The 21,667-nt window shown below is 33.6% G+C and overlaps 1 protein-coding gene across 2 annotated transcripts; it reads right to left on the minus strand.

Annotated features, from left to right (window-relative positions):
- Positions 1–1,083: 1,083 nt before the first annotated feature.
- On the minus strand, positions 1,084–15,395 carry LOC130797769 (peptidyl-prolyl cis-trans isomerase CYP57). Of its 2 annotated transcripts, none has more exons than XM_057660514.1 (10): positions 14,987–15,395; positions 14,286–14,464; positions 12,705–12,806; positions 11,492–11,595; positions 11,233–11,374; positions 10,057–10,279; positions 7,797–7,836; positions 6,712–6,904; positions 2,670–2,807; positions 1,084–1,671 (listed from the first exon to the last, which is right to left on the minus strand). In XM_057660514.1, exons 1-10 carry the CDS (start codon positions 15,204–15,206, stop codon positions 1,531–1,533), a joined length of 1,482 nt encoding a protein of 493 aa, XP_057516497.1. In that variant the 5' UTR covers positions 15,207–15,395; the 3' UTR covers positions 1,084–1,530. The 2 variants fall into 2 exon arrangements, with proteins under 2 accessions (XP_057516497.1, XP_057516495.1); XM_057660512.1 differs by having other exon boundaries at positions 6,712–6,907.
- Positions 15,396–21,667: the final 6,272 nt, after the last annotated feature.

The following is a 21,667-nucleotide window of genomic DNA, read 5'->3' on the forward strand; positions in this document are numbered from 1 at the left end:
GAAAAAGTGGTGATTATAAATATTTAAAAATATATAAAATAAAGTTAGTGAGAAAAAATAGAGCCTACAAACATTAAAAAATGTTAAAATAAAGTTTGTAGAAAATATATGAAGGCGATAAACATTATAAAATGGCAAAATAGTTTAATTATTTAAACAATAGTGGGGGTTTATTTTTTACAAACATTAAAAAAAAAATGTGATTTTTACTGGATCCGACATATTATTTTAAAAATGATTTTTTACCTTATATTTACATTTTCAAAAGAGGTTTTTACCTTATGTGTTTAATTTTCAATAAATGATTTTTACCTCATGTATTTGTTCTTTGAAAAACAAAATATCTTTTACTATTTTCTTTCAATATCAAAATAAGTGATTTTTTTTGTGTAATTTTTTCCAACCCATTAACTTTATTTTTTCTCTTCTAATATTTCTTCCAATAAAAATCAAAATTATTTCAACTTTAAATGTGATTCTAAATATCTCAACTTTATGATAGTATTCAAAAATCCCAACTCAACTTTGAAATATTGTTCTCAAAACCTAACTTTTGAATTTATCACTCAAAGTTTTGCAATTGAGGTTAATATTTTATTGCCCATTTAAAGAAAATACAGAAACCTTCATGGATATAAATAAGAAAAATTGTCTAGAATAATTCAATCTTTATCTAATATTCCAATAATAATTTCAAATAAATATTGATTAATCATGAATAATCTCATATATTAATACTTGTTTACAGTGGCATTGTTACCAATTATATTATTTATTTTATAATTTTTTTACTCTATCAACTCACATTTACTCTCCTCTCACCTAACAATTCATCTACCTCACATTTACTCACACCATTGCCCGGAACATCTAAACAAATTAGGTGCTTGTTTTTCCTCTGTATTCATCTACCTGATACATATTTTTTTTTGCCTATAATTGCTGAATTTTCTCAATACATGACATTATTCATAATTACTCAACACTTGAGATTATTATAAGAAAATTAGATAAAAGTTGAATTATTCTGAACAACTTTTTCATATAAATAATACTCCAATGTTAGAATTTTTATGATTAAATCGCCCAAAATTGGAATTTTTAAAAATAATAACGAACACTAAGTTTTGCAACTGTTCTCTATGTTTTAGTGCCTGTTCAAAGAAAAGACAGAAACACAGCAACACTACTTGACATAAATTTAGTAGTTCTGCCATCACAATAAACATATCTTGGTTTCATTTTGCAATGAACGACTTAAATCCTTGTAGTTCTGCTATCACAAGAAACATATGTTACAATTAGGGCAATATACAATTCAAGAACTACTCAAAATTTGTTATAATTTGATACAAGACATAGTTCCGTTCATACTACGAAGACAGATCGATCAGTGAAAGCATGAGCTTGACATTCATGATGGGCACCAAGTTTTACAACCTTCCCGAATCTTGATCATAATTTGATGCTTTCGAGTGCATGAAGAGTTGGGTCTTATATTATAACTTTTGAGGAAGCTACAAGAAAGAATCAAGTAAGGGATCTCCCAGCCCATTCGCGTTCTCGTCGCTTTTGCTTGGCTATCATCCTATTGAATTTCTCTTTCCCTTTCTCCAGAAGAGGATCAATCACAGCATAGTCGTTCACATCTTCATTCCGTGACATATTATTCTGCGCAAAGTTTGAAGAATGTAAAACATAGAATCAGCTAGCAAGCCTATCGCATCCAATCTTAAATTCTATAATGCACACTTCCAGTTAGATAATCTCCAAACTACGTTTCCATCAACTGGTATTTTCCGACATCTAGACTTGGAAGTACGAACCATCAAACAAAATCTCAACCTACCATTGTTCCATCGATGAAGCAAATGGTTAAATGTTCAATAAAACCTCTGAAAAACACATAAATTTACGAAAAACGGGTGTTTATGGACACATACTCCACCTAGTAATTCCCTCATTTTTTAATGTACACTATTTCTTTTGAAGTTGTGACACATTTTTGAGACAAATGGTGCACTTAATACTATAGACTAGCTGATGTTCTGAGTAATTATATGCACTTAATACTCGGGTCTGCACGCCCAATGTGCAATGTGCAATGTGAAACGTGTGATTGTGACATTAATTCAGAAATCATCGAATAATAATCCATGGCATCTTATCCCAAGTAGCAAAGAAAAGGAACAAACTTATGATTACACTAGATTCCAAGCTTGAATGCCCACCTCCCTTAAAAGATCTATCGTATTAGCTTAAGCGCCTCCATCAACACCCAGAAAATAAAGGAACTCTCTACAGCAGATTATTGAGATGCATTTTTGAGAACCCCAGAAAGATTTCACCAAGTATAAACAGCAATCTCTGGAAGCAACACAATTTCCTCCATATATCTTCATAAGTTTTGTGATCTAAATGCAAACTCAGAGGAAAGATTGATTTGAACTGTAACCATATTTGTATATTACATACATAAATGCTTAACAATTTCTAAACAGAGCTACAGTTCGTAAGAGAATCGCTAATGTTTACCAAGTTTTGAAGAATCAGGTTATTTCAGATTCTTGTTCAAAGGATGCTTATTTCCTGAAGTCTACGAGAATTAAATCATACCAGAATTTGACTTCCTAATTGCCAAAACAGATAAATCTGGTAATAAGACTAACCTTTTTGGGGTCAGGTGCAAACTTCAATCGAACAGTTTTCCAGTCAGATAGATCTTCATCTCCATCATAAGATTTGCTGTTTGATTCAACAGCCTTTGAAGCAAATGAACTTTTAAACCGCTCAAGTTTGGCAAGTACCTAAGAAATGTAAATACAAATCAATGACAAACAGCCCTGACATACAGCAAAGAAAAACTTGAAAACTTACAAACTCTAACCATTACAAAGATGAAGGAATTAACTAAATAAATATGAAAAAGACAATAAAAGAAAAACCATAATCTCATTCCCTCATTTGCCTCGTCTTCAAGCCCACTGGACAGAGCTGAGGGATCATGACTTCAATAAAGGAAATAATTTTGGAGCAATAATTAATATTTTCCATTTAAGTTTTGATCAACTTAAGAAACCGACAATGTATCCCTATTTTAATCGGTCCAAAGATCAATTCTTTGGTTTTTGATCATAATGGACTATAGTAAAATGGTTCATTGACTCATGTCATTTCTTATTTATGTGAAGTTGCGCATGATATTAGCTACCAAACACTAATAAGGGTAAGGTTGCGTAAATCGGACCCCCAAAACTCCACCTTAGGTGGGAGCCACTTAATGGCATTGGAATAATAAAATGTTATTGTGTTGTTGTCAAGTAATTGACAAGAGGTATAAAACATAAGGAGCTTAAAAGTGTCATTACTCAATAACAGTATTAGGCAGAGTCCTGCTAAGCATCTTAATAGTTGGTATTTCAACTTCATAATATGGAAAACCCTGCTAGCCAAGCTTTCAAACAGCTGTCACGGTGAGAAACAGATACTAAAATAAGGTAAAATTGAGAAACAGAAAAGGCTTTCTGAGTAGCTCAAAACTTTTTGATAGGAGGCTGAAAACAAATGCTTTGAATTAAAGCTTTTAATTTTAACTTCCTAGGGCGCCTTGCTGCAGTTAGTAAACCTTTTACATGGACATATTTCTATTCTAAATCATTTTAGTGACTTTCCATCAATATAGGGTTTTTCCATCAGCTCTCTCCCTCTTTCCCTCCTTATCTTCTCCATAGTCTTTCTCCTTTACATTAATTGATCGAGTGTTTTTGGTAACATTGGCAACTAGACAGTAGATTTTGAGCCAAGAGGGGCGACAATAACACATTGATCTGATCATTTTTGAAAATAGGGGTAAGAGATGAATTATTCGAATATTAAAATAAAATGTTTCTGAATATCACTCTTGGTAACTGACCATTTTGATAGTTGGAAAATAAAAGATCATAATTATGATTTTGTGAGAAATTTAAACATAAAAATGTGCAAAAATACCTTCTGAGCGTACTTTAGAAAATGAATCTCAAAAATCCTTTAATAAAAATAATAGTAGTACTTACATAACTACTTTAAGAAGTGATAGATAAAATACATCTTATTCTATCAAATGTATCTTGATTGGTAAAATATATCTTGTATTACTCATATGTCTTAAGAGTTAAGACTATTAGGGGAGAGATTCTAACCCTATCACTAAAAATATTGATTAACGGAAATTACTCAAATTTGAAGAGTAAAACTACATCTAATATAACATGGCATCAAAGATCTAGGGTTTTCTTCTTCCACAAACTTATTTCACATCTTGACCCTATGTATTTTCCCACCTGAAGCCCTCTAGTACACCTTCGATTTCTGACACAACTTTTAGATTTCTCATTGGATTAATATTTATTTTTTAGTCAAAAATTTTGCTCCCTTTTCTAGTTGGTGTGGCAGAAACAAATCACAAACTTTGCATCTGGTGCATTATTTCCATCTTGAGGCACCATCTTCTTGTTTATTGGAACATAGCTTAACTTCTCATGCATTTTATCATCAACTAAATCAATACACCTAAAGCTATAGGTGTAGTGACGTATATTACGGATAAGAATAAGAATATTCTGAAACAAGATGAGGACATCAAGGATCAATGGAAGAAGTGTTTTGATTGAGAACAAGGAGATACATACAAAACATAGATGTGGATAGGGCTTTGAAAAAATAAAGCTAAAGAAAGCGGTTGGACTTGGTATAATGAGGTGTGAAGATGGCTAGGGACGATTGAAGTAACTTGGCTAACTAATCTATTTAACAAGATTTGAAGGACGAACGAGATGTCCAATAACTGGAGAAGAAGTACTCTATTGCCTATTTACAATAACAAAAGAGATGTCCAAGATTGCTCCAACTATTTAAGGGATAAAACTCATGAGCTATACTAGCAAGTTATGTGAAAGAGTGATTGAAATACATATTAGGAAATGTACTTCCATATCAAAGAGCCAATTTGAATTTAAGCCAAAGGGATCTCCAATGAAAGCAATCATCTAATAAGACAAATGATGAAGCACTATAGGGCGAGAAAAAAAGACTTGCACATGGTTTTTACTTGGATAAAACGTACGAAAAGGTACCAAGAGAAGTACTTTGGTGGGCAATGACAAAGAAGAGTATTCCCAATAAGTTCATTTACATGGTGCAAGATATCAATAGAGAAGTAAAGGCGGATGTTAGGACATGTGGGAGGGCAACAAAGGATTTTCCAATCACAATTGGTCTTCATCAAGACTCAACCCTAAGCCCCTTTGTTTTTGCAACGTTCCTAGATAAGATAACTCGACCGAAACAAGGAGATGTGTCTTAGTGCATACTGTTTGCAATGACATAGTTTGCTAGATGAGATAAGGGAGGGTGTAAATGCTTAAGTTAGAACGATGGAGACAAGAGTTGGAGTCATTAGGATTCAAATTAATTCGGAGCAAAGCATAGTACATGAAGAGTAACTTTAGCAAAAACGAGCTAACGAGAGGCACTATAAAGCTAGAATAAAAAGAAGTCACTCAAAGTAGATGCTTCAAATACCTTGGGTATCAAATTTCAGAGTAATGAAGATAGTCAACAAGAAGGACAAATAGAATTAAGTGTCGGTGACAAAAAAGGAGAGTGACTATTGAAATATTGTGCACTTTTAAAGTTAAAGGGCAAGTTTTATCGAATGACCATCAGATCAATGCTACTATATGGATCAGAATGTTGGGCATTTAGAAAGCATCATAGTAGAAAGATGAGTAATAAAAATGCGAAAGTTTCGATAGGTGAGTGGGCATAACTTGAGGGATAGAATGCGAAACAAAAATATAAGGGTTCAAGAATTTAAATAGTGAGGAAAAGATGAAAGACAATCGTCTAAGACGGGGTTGAACCAATAATGAAGATAGAAAGTTGGAGCTAGGGAGACTTAAAAAGAGGATGAAGATGACCGAAGATAACTTGGAGGATAGGAGCGAAAAGGATATTAAAGATCTAGATTTACAAATTGAGATGGTACTTGGTAGAAATTAGAAAATTGATATGAATGGAGAAGAAGTGGAAGACCATTGTAACTAATATATTGGTTTATGTCCGCGACTCCAATCTTTTGGAATCAAGAATTTAGCATTGTTGTTGTATTGTTGTGTTCCATTAGATTCGTCATATGTACAAATGTTGATCGTGATGAATAATCTAATACTCATCATTCCGCTTTTGGTTATTTATTTAATAGGTGACAATCTAATCTCTTGGTCTTCTAAACGACACGCTAATATTTCTCAGTATCGCAGTGCTAGTAGATTTTTTAGGCATATGTACACGGAAGGGTCCTATTGAAGAAACTAGATAACACAAAATTTATAATTATGATTAGGATGTTATGGATATTTTTCTATGAAACTACTCTATCTCAAAAGCACATATAAAAAACTTAGTGCTCTCAAAAGATTGCAGCAGCATGTCATGTAGGCAAGTAGAAAATGAGCACACTTAAATTGTCACATAACCAAGTCTTTTCCAGGAAATAAACTCAACATTTTCACCAAAACAAACTTCATATATTGAAATTTTGAGATAAATTTAGTGTTGTGACTTGAGATTTTTGTGACTTCAGTAAGCTGATAAAATAAAGGTGCAATACCTAGAAAAGAAATACAACACAACAAGGAGCTGAAGGATAAGAGACACATGACAACATACCTCATCCTCACGACCCTTAAGTCTACGCTTTTTCTGTTTCTGTAACAATCTTTCTCTTTCTGCATTATTTAGCAACTGCAGGTCTGTGTCAGCGTTAGCCACACGCTCTGCCCTAGCTTCTGATCCAATTCCCTTTTTCCTAATCGACAGTTTTGCCACTTTCTTTTGGTCATCTGAACTTTCGGGGTCTGACCTGCTGATAAAAAACAACAGAAGAGTCGTGCCACAAATTTAATCATTTTAAGCCAGGACGTAGGCGACCATTCCTCATCATTTTTTATCGTAGTCAAGACAGGATTGTAATTAAAGTAACTTTAGTGGAAAATTTTCCAACTGTTGTGCAAACTACAGAGGAAACTTTTAAAGATGAAGAAGTGTCAACCTAAAATTCGTGAGGATTTACAAGCATTAACAACATTGGGGATAGGTGCATTTAAAAAATACCTCCAGCTAGATGTTAAAATATCGTAATATTATAGTACAAGTTAGCAACAATATTAGGTGTGTAATAGCTGCAATGAATATGATCTCCATCGACATGTCTCAAAAAATCCAAATCACCTTAGCTTTAGATTTTACATGATAAGTCAAATAGCTTCACAGAATCGACACCAAATCCAGATTGACTTCAGAAATGCTAGCACATAATGCCACATAGGCTTCAAAAATTGAAAAAGTATGGATGTCAATCTAACGAAGTTGTCTAGATAACTAGACCTTAATGACTATGTCTATATGTAGTAGCCATCACAGAGCTACATATCAAATGCACGGACTATTGTGAGAGCAAAATTTCACAGTAAGCATGAAACAGAGAAATAATTTCATGGAAAGGCTCTGCCCCAAATCACACCAACCCAACAAAATCCTAAAACAGTTGATACTTTACAAAACAAATTGTCAAGAAAAAGAAGCGATCAAGAACAACTTGTTTGATATGGAAAAGTAAGGGCACCTCTATATCCAGCCTACAATGTGATGGTGCTTTAATTGTGGTGATGAAATACTTTGGAACATTACAATATACTTAAATAAAAAAGAAGGGAAACGAAGAAAGGTAATGAAAATCAGTTGTGTCCTTTTACCTTGGAGCTGACTTCGATTGGACCTTGGACTTTGAACCCTCTAGCAAAAAGGAAAAGAGACAACAATATTAAAAAAAAAGGGTTAGAGATGTCAAATTTTTGCATATTAAATAGCTAATATTTTTAATTGCAAAGCCAAGAAAATGAATCAATGCGTATACAGGGACAAAGGACATTAAAAAAACATGATCGAGAAATGGGGAAAGAGACAATGGCCTGTTTTTGGCAATTGGTTGCAATACTTGTCTTGTTTGACTCGTTGTAATTGGGTAGATTTATCGATTGTTGGTTGTTTGATTATACATTAAATATTAAATATTAGGTAAAATTTGGTGCTGGTCGATATTATATAAATGACCTTTAAGGACATATTTAGTTATATGGTACAATAGTAGGAGCAAAGTTTTACAAGGTAAATTAGTTTCCCTCAAGAGGGAGTAAATATTTACCCCAAGTAAACCAAGGGTAAATATTCATGGGGTAACTATTTTCCCTAAATTAATTGCCTTCTTCATCACTACACATTTAATGACTCAACATTCATCACTCGCGTTTTCATCAACCATCCGTTGATACTAGCAAACATTCAAGTTTTCTCTCTCCAAAAAAATCACACTCAAGTATTCATGCCCCACTCCTTTCTTCTCCCACTTTCAAAATTTTCTCTCCATTTTTATGTAATTATTGTTTTCTCTCTCCTCCATTTTTATGCAATTTGAGCTTTCTCCCTCCTATATTTTTCTGCAATTTAATCTTTCTCCCACCTTCAAAAAATCCTATTTATGCTTGAATTCAAGGGTTCTTCTCTAAGTTTCAGATTTAATCCTAACATAGTGTCTTTTTTTTCTCTGTACAAAATTAGGTTCAAATGGTAGAACTTTCTCTATTTACTCTTCTATACATCTTCTAATATGTCCTTCACCATTGTGTGCTGCTTATTCTACCCTACCCTTTACCTTCAGGAAAAAAAAAAAAAAAAAAAAAAAAAAAAAAAAAAAAAAGCAAAACAAGAGATTATTTCAATTGATTTACAAGACCATTGGCAAAAAAGAGGATTGATATGTTGATATGTTGATATGTATTTTACCCAATTAAAAATACCAAACTCAAAGAAAATTTTGTTCTGTACAACTTCCTCCTTAAATTGAGTAATTTTTTGTTGTTGAAATCAATCGCCCCTTAATCATTACAGTTAATCTAGGCAAGCTCATACTAGATTAATTGATTATATAACTATTGATCATTAATTAATAATTGATCATATTGACTATAAAATAATCCTATTAATTATGAATTATAAATCATTAACTATTAACTATAAATTAATAATTAATAACTATTTTATACTAATGCTTGATCCTTAATTATCTAGTATTGCCTATTATTTGTTAGTTATTTGATATCATTGATTATTAATTATTAATTAAAAATAAAAATGTATTCCACTCATGAAAAGCCAAATTATAACCAAAAATTGAAAGCAGCGGGTGGATTCAACGACCGACGTAGCAATATAAGTAGTCATTATGTCTTAATGAGCTTTAAATACTATATTAAAAAAATATCACTATTCGAGAAAGTGGCAGTTAAGTAGCGTGTCGTTTAGTGGGTGTAGGTGGTTGTTTTCAAAACGTTATAGATAATAGCGGTTCCAAAATTAAAAGTTGCTTTTTAAGATTTACTTTTCTTTTTTTTGAAGAATTATATTTCAATAGCTTTTGTAACATAAAATCTACTTTTAGTGAACAGTACTGTACATAAATATTACAGGCTGTACATCTACATTTATTCTAACACCTACTCGACAAGGTAACCCTAAGGCCTAAGCTACTAGCGTTGAACAAGCCCATAAGCTAATGAATGTAGCTTTTCGATTTTGGCTGAACCAACTGAAAACCCAAAAATATAATTTCAAAAGTCAACCAAAAAGTTAGTGATAAGGCCATGCATACCCAACTTCACTTGATGGAGGATCATTCAGAACTCAGAAGGTATACATAACTTATCCAATGTACTAATAATAATCTTAAACTCAAAATTAAGACAACAAAAACTGGTAATGGTAACTACACAGAATAAGCTACTAAAGTGTAAATTATGGTAACAACAGAGAGAAAACCTCTCCAATTTGTCCCCTTTTTCTAATTTCTAAACAGCTAATGGTTGCATGGGGGACAACCTTATGCAGGTTTGAAGCTAAATCAATCCAAATTTAATGTCAAAATGATGGATTCCAATTAAGCTACAGAAAATAACATACCAATCTTTAAATTTTGCTTAGTAGGGAGATCATCATTCTCCATTCTTTTCTTCAGGATTTGTTGACGCATTCGTGCATCAAAACTTAATTCATCATCTTCGCTGTCAGCATGAGGATCAGATAACTCATCAGTTGTTCCCTTTTGTGATTCTTGTTTTTTGGAGCTCAAAGCTTCTCTAACAGATAATTGTATACTCCTTGCAATCTTGAGTTCATTTGGATTCTGAGGCAAAAGTTTAGCCAATAAAATATACTATATGACATAAAGTTAAAACACCCAGAACAATAACGTAGTTATAAGAGAGGATCTCTTATACAAAGAAAAAGATATTTTAGTACCCAAGAAAAGCCTTCATTAAAATGAGCAATATAATCATTTGGATCATAACATGACATATTAAATATACACAAGCAAATTCAACGAACCAGAAGCAATAATTCAAAGTACTAACAGTGAAACAAAAAATAGAATCACCAAACTGAAAAGAAAAAAAACGTAAAACCTAATGCAGTACGTCAAGCACACAGAAATCTGAAAAGGAAGGCTATGAATATTTTTAACACCATTAAACAGCAAACCATAAAATGTTACCGTGTACTATATAATCACAAATCATGGTATGAAAATTATTCTAGTCACTCTAAATAATTGTCACCCAAAGTCTGTACAAAACTGAATAAGATAAGTTCCGGTAGTCTAGATTAAACCATTTTTTCTCAAAATCACCCGAGAATTTTGACTCAAATGTATATTACATAATAAGTTCCTTTTGCTTATAGACTGTATAGATTTCCACACAAATCATGACATGAAAAAGGAAGAACAAGCACTATTAAGTTTACTTCCTCCTTGTTTTCTTTTTTTCCTCACAATGATTCCCCTTCGTGGAAATTGCATATTAGTAGTAACACTAAGATTTTATCCTTCAGCTCCTACCTATATCTCTATTCATCATCACATGGGTCCCTATTTATCTTTCTCTTCCCCACTTTGTGCAACCCCCCCCCCCCCCCCTCTCTCCTTATTGGTAGCGATTAATACAAACAACGTACATGCTTTTGGTCATACAATCACTGATATTAGAATGCTGCAAAGTCAAGTGTGTGAACATCTTTAATATCAACATTGATGTACACAAATTCACAATCAAAGAAAATACTAAGCAAAATGATTACCATTTCTTCAGCAGGGTTTTGTTCTTTCAGCAGACGAGGATCATTTAATACATCATGGCTGCTCTTAATTTTTTGCATGACAGTCGCCAAATCCTTCTCATCTTCTTCAGCTTCTTCTCCAAATGAAAGTAAGTTCAACTTTCTACATCAATGAAATACAACTTGATCAGTAAAATTATAGGTCAATATTTTTCTTTACACATCTATGTAAGAAAATTTGTTTATGTCAATCACTTCAATAGAAAAAAATGTCACTCACTTCACAGCTTTCTTCTTCAAATCTTTGTTCTCCTTCTCAATAATAGGTTGAGTTACTTTCTTAAATTCCCTAGGGACAATATCCTCAAAGGGATTCCATATAACCTACTTCAACAAAAAGATCAAAATGAATTTTCCCTGAAATGATACGCCCATAATGATAAATAACAACAAAGATTAAAAGGTTTTTAGTAAATGACTTTTTGAGTGGCTTTGGACTTGTTGGTTTGTCAAAAAGCCAAAAAAAGTGTTTGGTCCAAAGTGAAAAATCTAGCTTCGTTATCTTTTTCCATAGGCTTTTGGCTTGTGAGTCTGCTTTCTCTAATAAGCTGACAAAAACTAATACGTAATTTTACTAAACATCTCCTAAACACTCGGCTTATCCAGCTAGCTTAAAAGCCAACAAAACAACCAATTTCACAACTTAACTAAAAAAGGCAACATACACCAAATATCCCTAAAACTAAACTCCAAAATAAAATCCACTATGCCCATGTTTCCACCATTACAAACTTCGTCATTCAGTGCTCCCTTGTCCACTAATATCAAAATTGCAGTAAGTTTAATTATTTCACTTGTTCTTTATTAGAAAAAGAGGTACAATGAGAGATCTTAAACAAGCTATTTGTCAAAAAATATCCTCAAAATGAAATGAAGAACAAGAAACGTTAATTTAGTGTTTCAATAAACTTAGGAAGCAAAATTCGATCCAATAGAACCTAAATTTAGGGCTATAGTGCTGTCCAAATACAGTGATTTTCTTTTCGTAACTTATTTATTTTGATTTTCTTTCTGTGTTTTGTCCTTGATTGGTGTGGTTTGGGTGTTTGAGTTGGGGATAGTTTTGTAAAACAGAGGTCGTAAAAGGTAACATCTAATTAGCTCATACCTTGTTGTCGGCAAATCAAAACATTACTATCGGCGTATTAAATCGTGTTTTCGTACTGTTTTGATACGGAAGGTTTGAAACGCATTAGAATACAACGTTTTGCATTTTGTACTTCAGTACTCTTGACTCTACACAAGTATCTCTACATTTATGTGCACGGGGAAGAGATAAAGAATGAAAGGCAAGGGGCCTGGGGAGTGTACATGTTCTCAAAGTGAGAGACAACAAAAATAGCTTTTTTAGCCTCATCACAACCTTGATGTAAAAGGGAAAACAATACATGCAGAAAAAAAGAAATTGTTGGTATGCAAGTGAAGAACAAGACCTCAATAGAAGTGATCTTTGGAGCAGGGTCCATTGGTCGGTCATCACTATCAGTTTCAACTTCTCCTATCCTAAGAAGATTGTAAATAGAATCTCCAGTAACCTGCCAAAAACATATCATCAATGTAAACAACAACAATGGCTGAAGTGATCATGGACCACCTCGCTTATTTAAAATAGAATTTTAAGAGATCAAATCATAATTTGCTATTTGTTGGCAAGAGTACGAAACTAAATGCATCTATAGAAAAGATCATGCATTCTTTTTTTGAATGGAGTTACAACTTTTCTAGGACTACTTAATTAACAGCTAAGTTAAACTCAACTAAAAGACTACTGAAAAAGTGGGTGAAAGTAAAGTGCTATGCTATAATTAAATTTGAGATCGGGGAGAACAAGCTGTCAGAATTACAAATTTTCAGATTGAACAACTTGCAAAAAAATTAACTTTTCCCAAATGAGTGACACCTGATATGCTTTATGTTATTTTTTCTATTCATCCATGATGACCTAAACCTGCCTATAATCAAAACCTAGCGTTTTTGGACGGATAGCGTTAGGGTTTAGGAACGGTTGAAGTTTTTTTGTAGTTTAGGGTTTAAGATGGAAGGATTGTACTTTGAGTTTGTGAATTAGGGTTGGAAAAACAGTCTAAGGGTTCTTTGGGGTGGAGTTCTTTGTGGAGTTGCTGGAAGGTTTGTGTTTTATTGTTTTGTAATAGGTTATTGTGGGGAAATAAAGGATAGATAGATAGATAGATAAGAAACTTAGACTAACTCTCATTGATTATTTCATTCAAATGAAGGGCATTATAGAACAAGTTACGATTTGTTTTGCTAACAAATAAAAATGCAAATTTAAGTCGTTCACTATGAGTCTAAAACAAAGACAACAAGGTTGTGATCTCAAATGAACTTATTAGCTATATAGCTAGTAGGCAGGAAGAATACAGTTGTATGCAACATAAATGTGCACCCTTCACTAGCATAATCAAGTCTCACTACTGAGCAAAGCAGCAAAGGTTGCTAATATTTTCTTCATGCTTCTTGTTTGAAACCTATAGAGACTATCATATTAACATGTACATAGTATATATGAAAATTGTTAGAATCTAGCAGTGTTTGCTTTTCTTAGCCAACAAGTCCCTTACAAGACTGTGAACAGTTAACACACTGCCCCTTCCACCTTTTCTTCTGATTATATATCTCCCCTTTAAACCAAACTCATTCGAATCAGCCCCATAGGCAACAAACTAACAAAAAGGAAAAATAGGTTCATCTGTGCTTTCTTCATAATTACAAGCCTTGCTGATGAGTATGAAATCTGAATTCATGATTATATCTAAATATTCCCTACCTTTGTCCCCGATTTTCTGATCTCTTTCCCTTTTAGTTTGATTGAAAATGGTTAACACGAATTCAGGCAAAAAGAGAGCTATAAAAGCAATGCTTGTCAATCAAGTAGGTGATCTTGAATCAGGCTGACTTATTGTTTGGTGAAAAGAAAAATGACAAAAGATTAGTTAATGGAGAACACTTAAATAGCTTATCACAAATCACAACTTTAAAAGAAATAAGTGTACCTTTCCAAAGATAGTGTTCTTCTTATCAAGCCAATCACAACGGTCCAACGTCATAAAAAATTGACTTCCATTGGAATGCGGTGAACCAGCATTCGCGCATGCAACCAAGCCTCTATGATTGAAGCGTAGACGAGAATGGAACTCGTCTGAAAATGGTGCACCATAGATGCTTTCGCCCCCTTGTACCATAACAAAGTGTTGACCAAGATGCAGTTCATACAAACATGTAAAAAAAGAATATTAAGAATCATCAAATTGAGTTCCAATCTAATCCTAAACTTAGACTAATGCTTAATGTCTTCCATTCAAATTTCAAACTCAAACTATACTCAAATTGTACAAGCAAACTAAATAGAAAAAAAGGCATATTGAACTTCTAAGATTAAACCAAAACATAATATGCAATAGCTCAAAACACAAAATTTGGAAAACTATTTAACATTACAACTCTCATTCATGCCCATCAAGTAATTTAAATCCAAATGCCATCTCGATTTCAGCAAGAAAACCTCCAAAAACACCCTAATTTTGAGTACCCATTACAAAAAAAATCTTATATATTCCAATTAAATGGAAACCCATCAAAAGATTACAACTATAAATGATGGGAAAATTCCAAAATCAAAATTACGATACAAAAACTAACCATAAAGCACACTTAATAAAAAAATAGATTGAGATTGAGAGGATAGAGAAAGTACCAACACCGGTGGAAGAGGGATCACCACCCTGAATGAGAAAACCCTTGATAATGCGATGAAAAATGGTGTTATCATAGTAACCTTCAAGACAAAGTTGAACGAAATTTCTGACAGCTTTAGGAGCTTCTTTAGGCCAAAGTTCAATGTCAATAGGTCCATATGTCGTCTCAATAACCACCTTTCCCTTTGTTGGAGGCTCTAAAACGTACACCGACGACATCTTTCTGGCTAATTCTCATCAATTTGATAGCAGAAACAGGGAAGGATTTACTATTACTCGTATGTAATATGTAATTGTAAGTGTTCTGTGTTGCTTGGTTTCTGAGACCGAGGGTTGCTGCTGCCGTGCTGCGCTACGGTGCTCCGTATTATTGAACTTTTCCCCAATATACTGTCCCAATGGAAAATTGAACAAAATAAACTTAATTAGATAAGGGCCTTTTTGTTCAAATCTATGGTTTAGTTATGTACTTATGTTTATTGTTAGTTATAGCTAACAAACAATTGGTCAAAAAAAAGTCAAAGCAGTTTATTCGCTAATACTAACAACGAACAAAACAGCTCCGATCAAATACAGGTTGAACCCTTGTTCGTTGTTAGTAATAACGAATAAATGTTTGACTCTATTTAACTAAGTCTCGTTTGTTCGCTGCCAGTAACAGCGAACAAACGACTTGACTTTTTTTCTGTTAACTTTTTAACTAGTCGTTAGAACTTTTCAAACTAGTAGTTACTTTGTATGTTGCTAGTTACAGCGAACAATAGTCCTATAAATACATATCAAAATGACTTATTTCATTACATCCAAATTCAACTAAAGTAGCAACAAAATCGTATCGAAGTTAAGGTATTTTCTTATAACTTATGTTCATTAATTAATGTTATTATTGAATTTACTTAATAATTTTAATTAATGTTATTATGTTATTTTATATTAGTATATTTCAAAACTTTATTCAATGGAAGAGCATTGCCATTGTGGTCATGAAATTGAATACATTTGTGATTGGAGAGACTTTAGTCCTAGTCGTAATATGTGGCTTGTCTATTTTTCTATGATGAAGGATTGGGATGTACCTACTTTAAGTGGGTTGATCCAAAGGGAGTTAGTGCATGCTGAGCAATTTTGGGAATGAAGTGTGTGGAACTGTGATCTAAGGAGTATGCCTTGCACAATCTCCCGCACTGGCTCCTCTTGGCTAGAGCGAATGACGGCTACCATACTTTGTGCCTGCAATCATTTATAAGTTAATATAATTATATATTTGAAGTTGTAGGTTAAATTATTAAATGTAGAAGAATACTCACAAATTGCGTCATCGTCGATGCGGCAAGAGCAAATTGTGATATAGCAATAATACCTCGTGATGTCATCCATCGATGAGTAATGCAGAGTAACAATGGCATGTAATCGGCATTAGTATATGCGCCTTCAGCATCAATGGACGCACCCTGGGCTAGCAGCTCTAGCCTGTGAACCCAACATGCATTATATTGCTCGTTGATCTCACTCTAGTCCTTGAAAGCATGACGCTTACGCGACGTGGGATACAGCTCAACCTTTGTGTCACAAGGTGGTGGGATGCTCTGTATCACCCCATATTGGCTCACTACACGCTTAAAAAGATGAACTTCAACTATGTCGAAGCATATGAGGGGCACATAATCCCTATATGCCCTTGTTTGTATCCACAACTAATATTCCTCATTGGTTGACCAATAAGAATGTGCTCCCAGGCCCACATCTATGAAATCTAAACATAAATAATTAAATAATATTTGAACATTCTTAGAAGCAAAGAAATAAAAATAAAACCATAAGAGTTTATATTACCTAAAGAATAACTAGGGGTCCAGTAATATCCTTGTCGTTCTTTTAGCAGAACAACATAGCCTTTTGTACAGGTAACACAAGGCAATGGCACCCCAACTATATCTCTCTATGCAATCCCAAGGCGCATCACCAATCAAATATACTAGATACACCTTTGCGTATCTATCAATAGTGACCTCATCATCACCTTCAAGGAGGTGTGAGAAGTTCTAAGCAAACCAACTACTATGCAAGCCGCTCCCTCGGTCTGTACCTTTAGGGAGGTGCGAGAAGGTTGGAACAAGCCAACTACTACAAAACTCGTGCCCAGTAAACCAAAATTTGTTTGTGCCCACTGCCCACCTAAAATTTTCATATCAATAGTGACATTCACTTTCTATGTTAGCATTTTTAGAAGACCATTCCCAATAATGATTCAAATTACTCAACTTTAAAACTTATAACATCTTTCTTTCATTTTCATTGTCCTAAAAGATTATCTTTCAACCTATTAACATTTTTTTTGATATTATAATAAATTTTTTTTTTTTTTGGAGAAGAAAAATTTTCATTCCAAACAAACATCATAACTAAGGGCTCAGGCTCACTGTAGTATTACATCAGTATGGAGAGAATATCCACCTTATGGGAAGAGTTGCATTGGCTCACTCTTCATATGCATACAGTAGGGAGAGACCTCAAGAAAACAAGAACTACAATCAACTGTCTATAAATCTCTAAACCACAGGTCGGTTTGAGATCATATAAGAAATAAGGCAGAAAATCTATGTTTAGTTTCATTCTTAACAGTTTTTATAACATTAGCTACTTTGCTCATGCGAAGAACTGCTTCACTCCTTGTCTTCCATATATAATAGCAAAGGCTACAAATGCTTGCAATAATCACCTTCTGTTGGAAGCAGCTTACTTTCCATTTGAAATTGATCATATTATGTAACACCCCGTAATTTATTGGGTTTAAAAAAATAAAATAAAATATAATAAAATAAAGAATAACAAAATAAAATAAATAAGTAATATTAAATTATATTATTTTACATAGTTAATTGTAAGAAATAAAGTAGGGTTAATTTTAACGGTAACGAGTTTTATCGCGTACGATGTTATCGTGTGACGTTTCTTTGCTGTTTTAACAATTATATAATAGTTACTTAATTAATTAATTAATTAAAAAAATAATAATTAGGGGGAAATTGAAGGGGTGGCCGGTTGTGTGAGGGAATGGGAGGAGTCTTGTAACTCCTCTCATAAGTGTGTATTATGGCACATTAAGCTCATCCCTTAATTGCCTATTAATCCTTATGAAAACCATTTGAGTTCTTCACCCTTCTAAGCTTCCAAGTGAACAAAAAAAAATCAGAAAAATTCTCTCCTTTGGGCTTGTGATTCGGCATTTCACAAAAAAAAAAATTATTCTCTTGTTCTTCCATTCAATCTTTTGATCAAAGGGGTAAGTTTAATTGAATTGCTAGTTATAGATTTTATATATAAGGTTTTCTAAGATGAATTAAATTTTATATATGATGATATCCTATGACTTTGAGGAGGATTGAGTATATTTTTATGTAATTTTCTTTAACAATCCTTTAATAAACCTTAATTTTGTTAAAAGGATTAAGTTATGTTCTTGATTTATATTCTTTAACAAAGTTTAAATTTGTTATAAGAATTGATTTTTTGTTGATGTTCAAATAAATTTCTTTTATGGTTTAAATTTCTCTAACTAAATTTCAATTTGTTAGTAGAAATTAAGTTAGTATAGATTAAGTTATGTAGTCATCCAAGGGTTTAATAATCCTTTAGCAAAATTTGATTTGTTTGAAGGATTGTGTTATATTTATATATATGTGTCTTGATTTAAAAGGGTGATTTGGTTTTGTAATTCTCTACAAAATTTTGTTAAGAGAATTAAGTATTTAATCTAGTTATTTTAATTTATGAAATTTCAAGTCTCTTGAAGAATTTTGTGAATGTGACCCTTGCTAGAGTTATTTCGGTCATGAGATTTAAAAAGGGTTGATAATGTATATATAAAACAATAATCATAATGAAATAAAAAAAATATATTTATATATGTATTCGGGCAGCAGCTGTTCTGTCTCGTTAAAGGTGCCGACTCGAAACGTTAGTCGTATCCGTTGTTGGTTTATGTATCCGATGCGTTAAAAAACTCGTTAAACGCTTAAAATAATTAAAAATAGTAAATGGATGTTAGAAATTATGAAATTTGGTACCCAAGGTAATTGACGCGTTCCGAACGCAACGGCGAAGTCGGATTTTTCATTTGAATTTTCTAAACTGTCTGAAATGGCCAAAAAAGTTTCTGGTCAGAAATTAATTTTTGGAATCATTGCAAATTGGATGAAAACATTTAAAATTATCAAGTCTTAGTGATATCTTAGTGGTATGGAGTGGATTAAATGTGTAAACACGATCTAATATGTGATCGTTTTGTGTGTGTTGTTTAGGACTTCGATTTATAAGAGGGCGAAATTCCTATTGTGCTTGAGCAACGTGTGTGTTTGCAGCGTTTAAGGTACACGCTTAGACCATACTGTTTATATGGTTGTGCAAGTAATGTTATTTTATTTCTAATCGAGGCTTTGTAAATCACATAAGGATTAGACACCTCAAATAATATGAAATAATTAATTGGAAATTGAGAATTTATGTATTGTCACCCAAAGGGATTGACGTTTGGTTATGTTACCCAAAGAGGGTTAACAAATGGTTTGGAATATTATAAATTATTTTTCCCATGGCAGTTGTGGATCATTACGGTCACCATGGGGTATGCATACTTTAGCCTTTGGCGACCCGAACAGGACGGGCAACGTCTTAGGTCGGTGGTTGCCTTGGGATTAGCTCTCCCAAGTGTATTCCACCAAAAATATTTGAAATTATACTTGAACGACCCGAACAGGACGGGCAACGTTACAAGTTGGAATTATCTAAAAATAAATGGTTTATACTTGAACGACCTGAACGGGACGGGCAACGTTACAAGATTGGAAATATTGAATAAAGAATATGTATTAGAGCCTTTGCATGCTAGGGTAAACACAATGCTTGTATTCAACCTGTTTGATATATGTATGAAGTCTCTGACGTGTATTGGCTGTTCTTTGGAACCTGCTACGTCTTGTCATACGACGTGCAGTAGGTTGATTGCAGGTGGGGGCTGGAGTGAGGACTCAGCTTAGAACCCGTACCATCAAATCTAAGACATACTTTGTAATAAGTTTATGAGTCGAAATAACTCAGTTTATGTAACGAAAGTTTATGACGTTTTTCTTTTTATCTCGTACAACATTTTAGCTAGTCTAGAGGCCGGTAGGCTCTCGAGTTATATGTAAAGACTTCCGCTGACTTGTTTTATTTTGTTTGGCGTTTTTTCCTGCGTTGACCATATTCCTTTACCGTTGGAACGTTGACGATCCGAGTGAAAAATGAATTTTCTTGTGTCCGTTTGTGAACCGGAATCATGTTTTCATATGATTTTCCGGGTCACTTAAACCGGGCCGTTACATATCAGCAATTTTCTGGGGGTGGTGTAGAGCTGTAGCCAATTGTCGAGCTCCTTAAGGCATTGATCGCTGAAAGGACATTGAAAGAACAGGTGTTCAATAGTCTTGGCCGTGGATAGGCACATTGGACATTTATCATCGTCGATGAGCTGTGTTTTGAGTTGTTTTCTCAATTTGTTCAACATAAGGAGCCATAGAATAAACTTGCTCTTAGTAGTGGATGCTCTATCACAGAGGAATCTTGTGATACCCCGATTTAAGCTTTAAAAAGGATTGATAGACTACTCATATTAACAAGGTGTATCTTCTTTTCATGGGAGCCTATATGCTAAGAACTCCACAGTTAAGCGTGCTTGGTGGGGAGCAATCTTAAGATGGGTGACCTCTTGGGAAGTTTTCTCGGGCGCACACGAGTGAGGCCAAAGTACGCTGGAAAGACTTGTGTTGGTTTGTGGGGCCAATCTACAATCTCCATGAGTAGTCACCGGCGGTCCGAGGGGTCGAGCTGTTACAGATCTACTCCAGGGGACTTTAGGTATAATAGTGAAGTATTCCTGATACACCTCATTAATTTTGTACTTGTCCTTCAATATCTAAGGTTGGAGCTTGTACTTAACTCAACAAATCTTTTTAAGGGACCTGCTTGCTGTGACAGGGGGGTTGAAAATGGACCAATTAGCACCTTTAATATAAACATTGTGAACCCATCGAGCCTTGAAAGACTCTTGGAGGTGGGTGACATGCCAAGCCAATTTAATCACAGCATCATCTAGTCAGGTTTCGAATACCTAAACCTCCAAGTTTCTTTGGAGTGCAGACATCATTCCAATTAAGGTTCCCAGGAACTGTATTGTTATTTGTTAGGGTCTGCATGCCAAAGGTAGTTTCTACAGATAGCATCCACGTTTTTTATTACAGCCCTAGGCAAAATAAAGAGTTGGCTCCAATAGGTACAGATACTTTGAAGGACCACAGTGACAAGTTGAACTCTGGCTGCATATGAGAGAAATAAGTCTCCCTGCAACAAAAGCCCCTTGATTTTGGCTGATGACGTTACCCAGTACACTAAAAGTGATCGCTTACAATTTTAAAGTGATTAAGGTAAAAAATGGGCTGATTATATGAACTCATCTTATAGTAAGACAACTTCATATAAAACTTGATGTTCTTATTAACAATAACATCTTTTTAAAAGGTCACCATCTTGTCATTCTTGCTTTTTTTCAACCTCGCCATCCTTTCTTTCCCTTTATTTATCTATCATTTTTATTTATTTTTTAATAACTATATTTTTATGAACAAACTTAATTTAACTTTTTT

The sequence above is a fragment of the Amaranthus tricolor genome, chromosome 13 (genome assembly GCF_026212465.1).
Source record: "Amaranthus tricolor cultivar Red isolate AtriRed21 chromosome 13, ASM2621246v1, whole genome shotgun sequence".
NCBI classification, from domain to species: Eukaryota; Viridiplantae; Streptophyta; class Magnoliopsida; order Caryophyllales; family Amaranthaceae; genus Amaranthus; species Amaranthus tricolor.

Coding starts and splice junctions, on each gene's coding strand:
- LOC130797769 (XM_057660512.1), bottom strand. CDS start 15,206: ATGTCGTCGGTGTACGTTTTAGAGCCTCCAACAAAGGGAAAGGTGGTT. Junction 2,808..6,711: donor TTAAGGGTCGTGAGGATGAG/GTATGTTGTCAT, acceptor TACATTTCTTAG/GTACTTGCCAAACTTGAGCG. Junction 1,672..2,669: donor TTGCACCTGACCCCAAAAAG/GTTAGTCTTATT, acceptor AACTTTGCGCAG/AATAATATGTCACGGAATGA.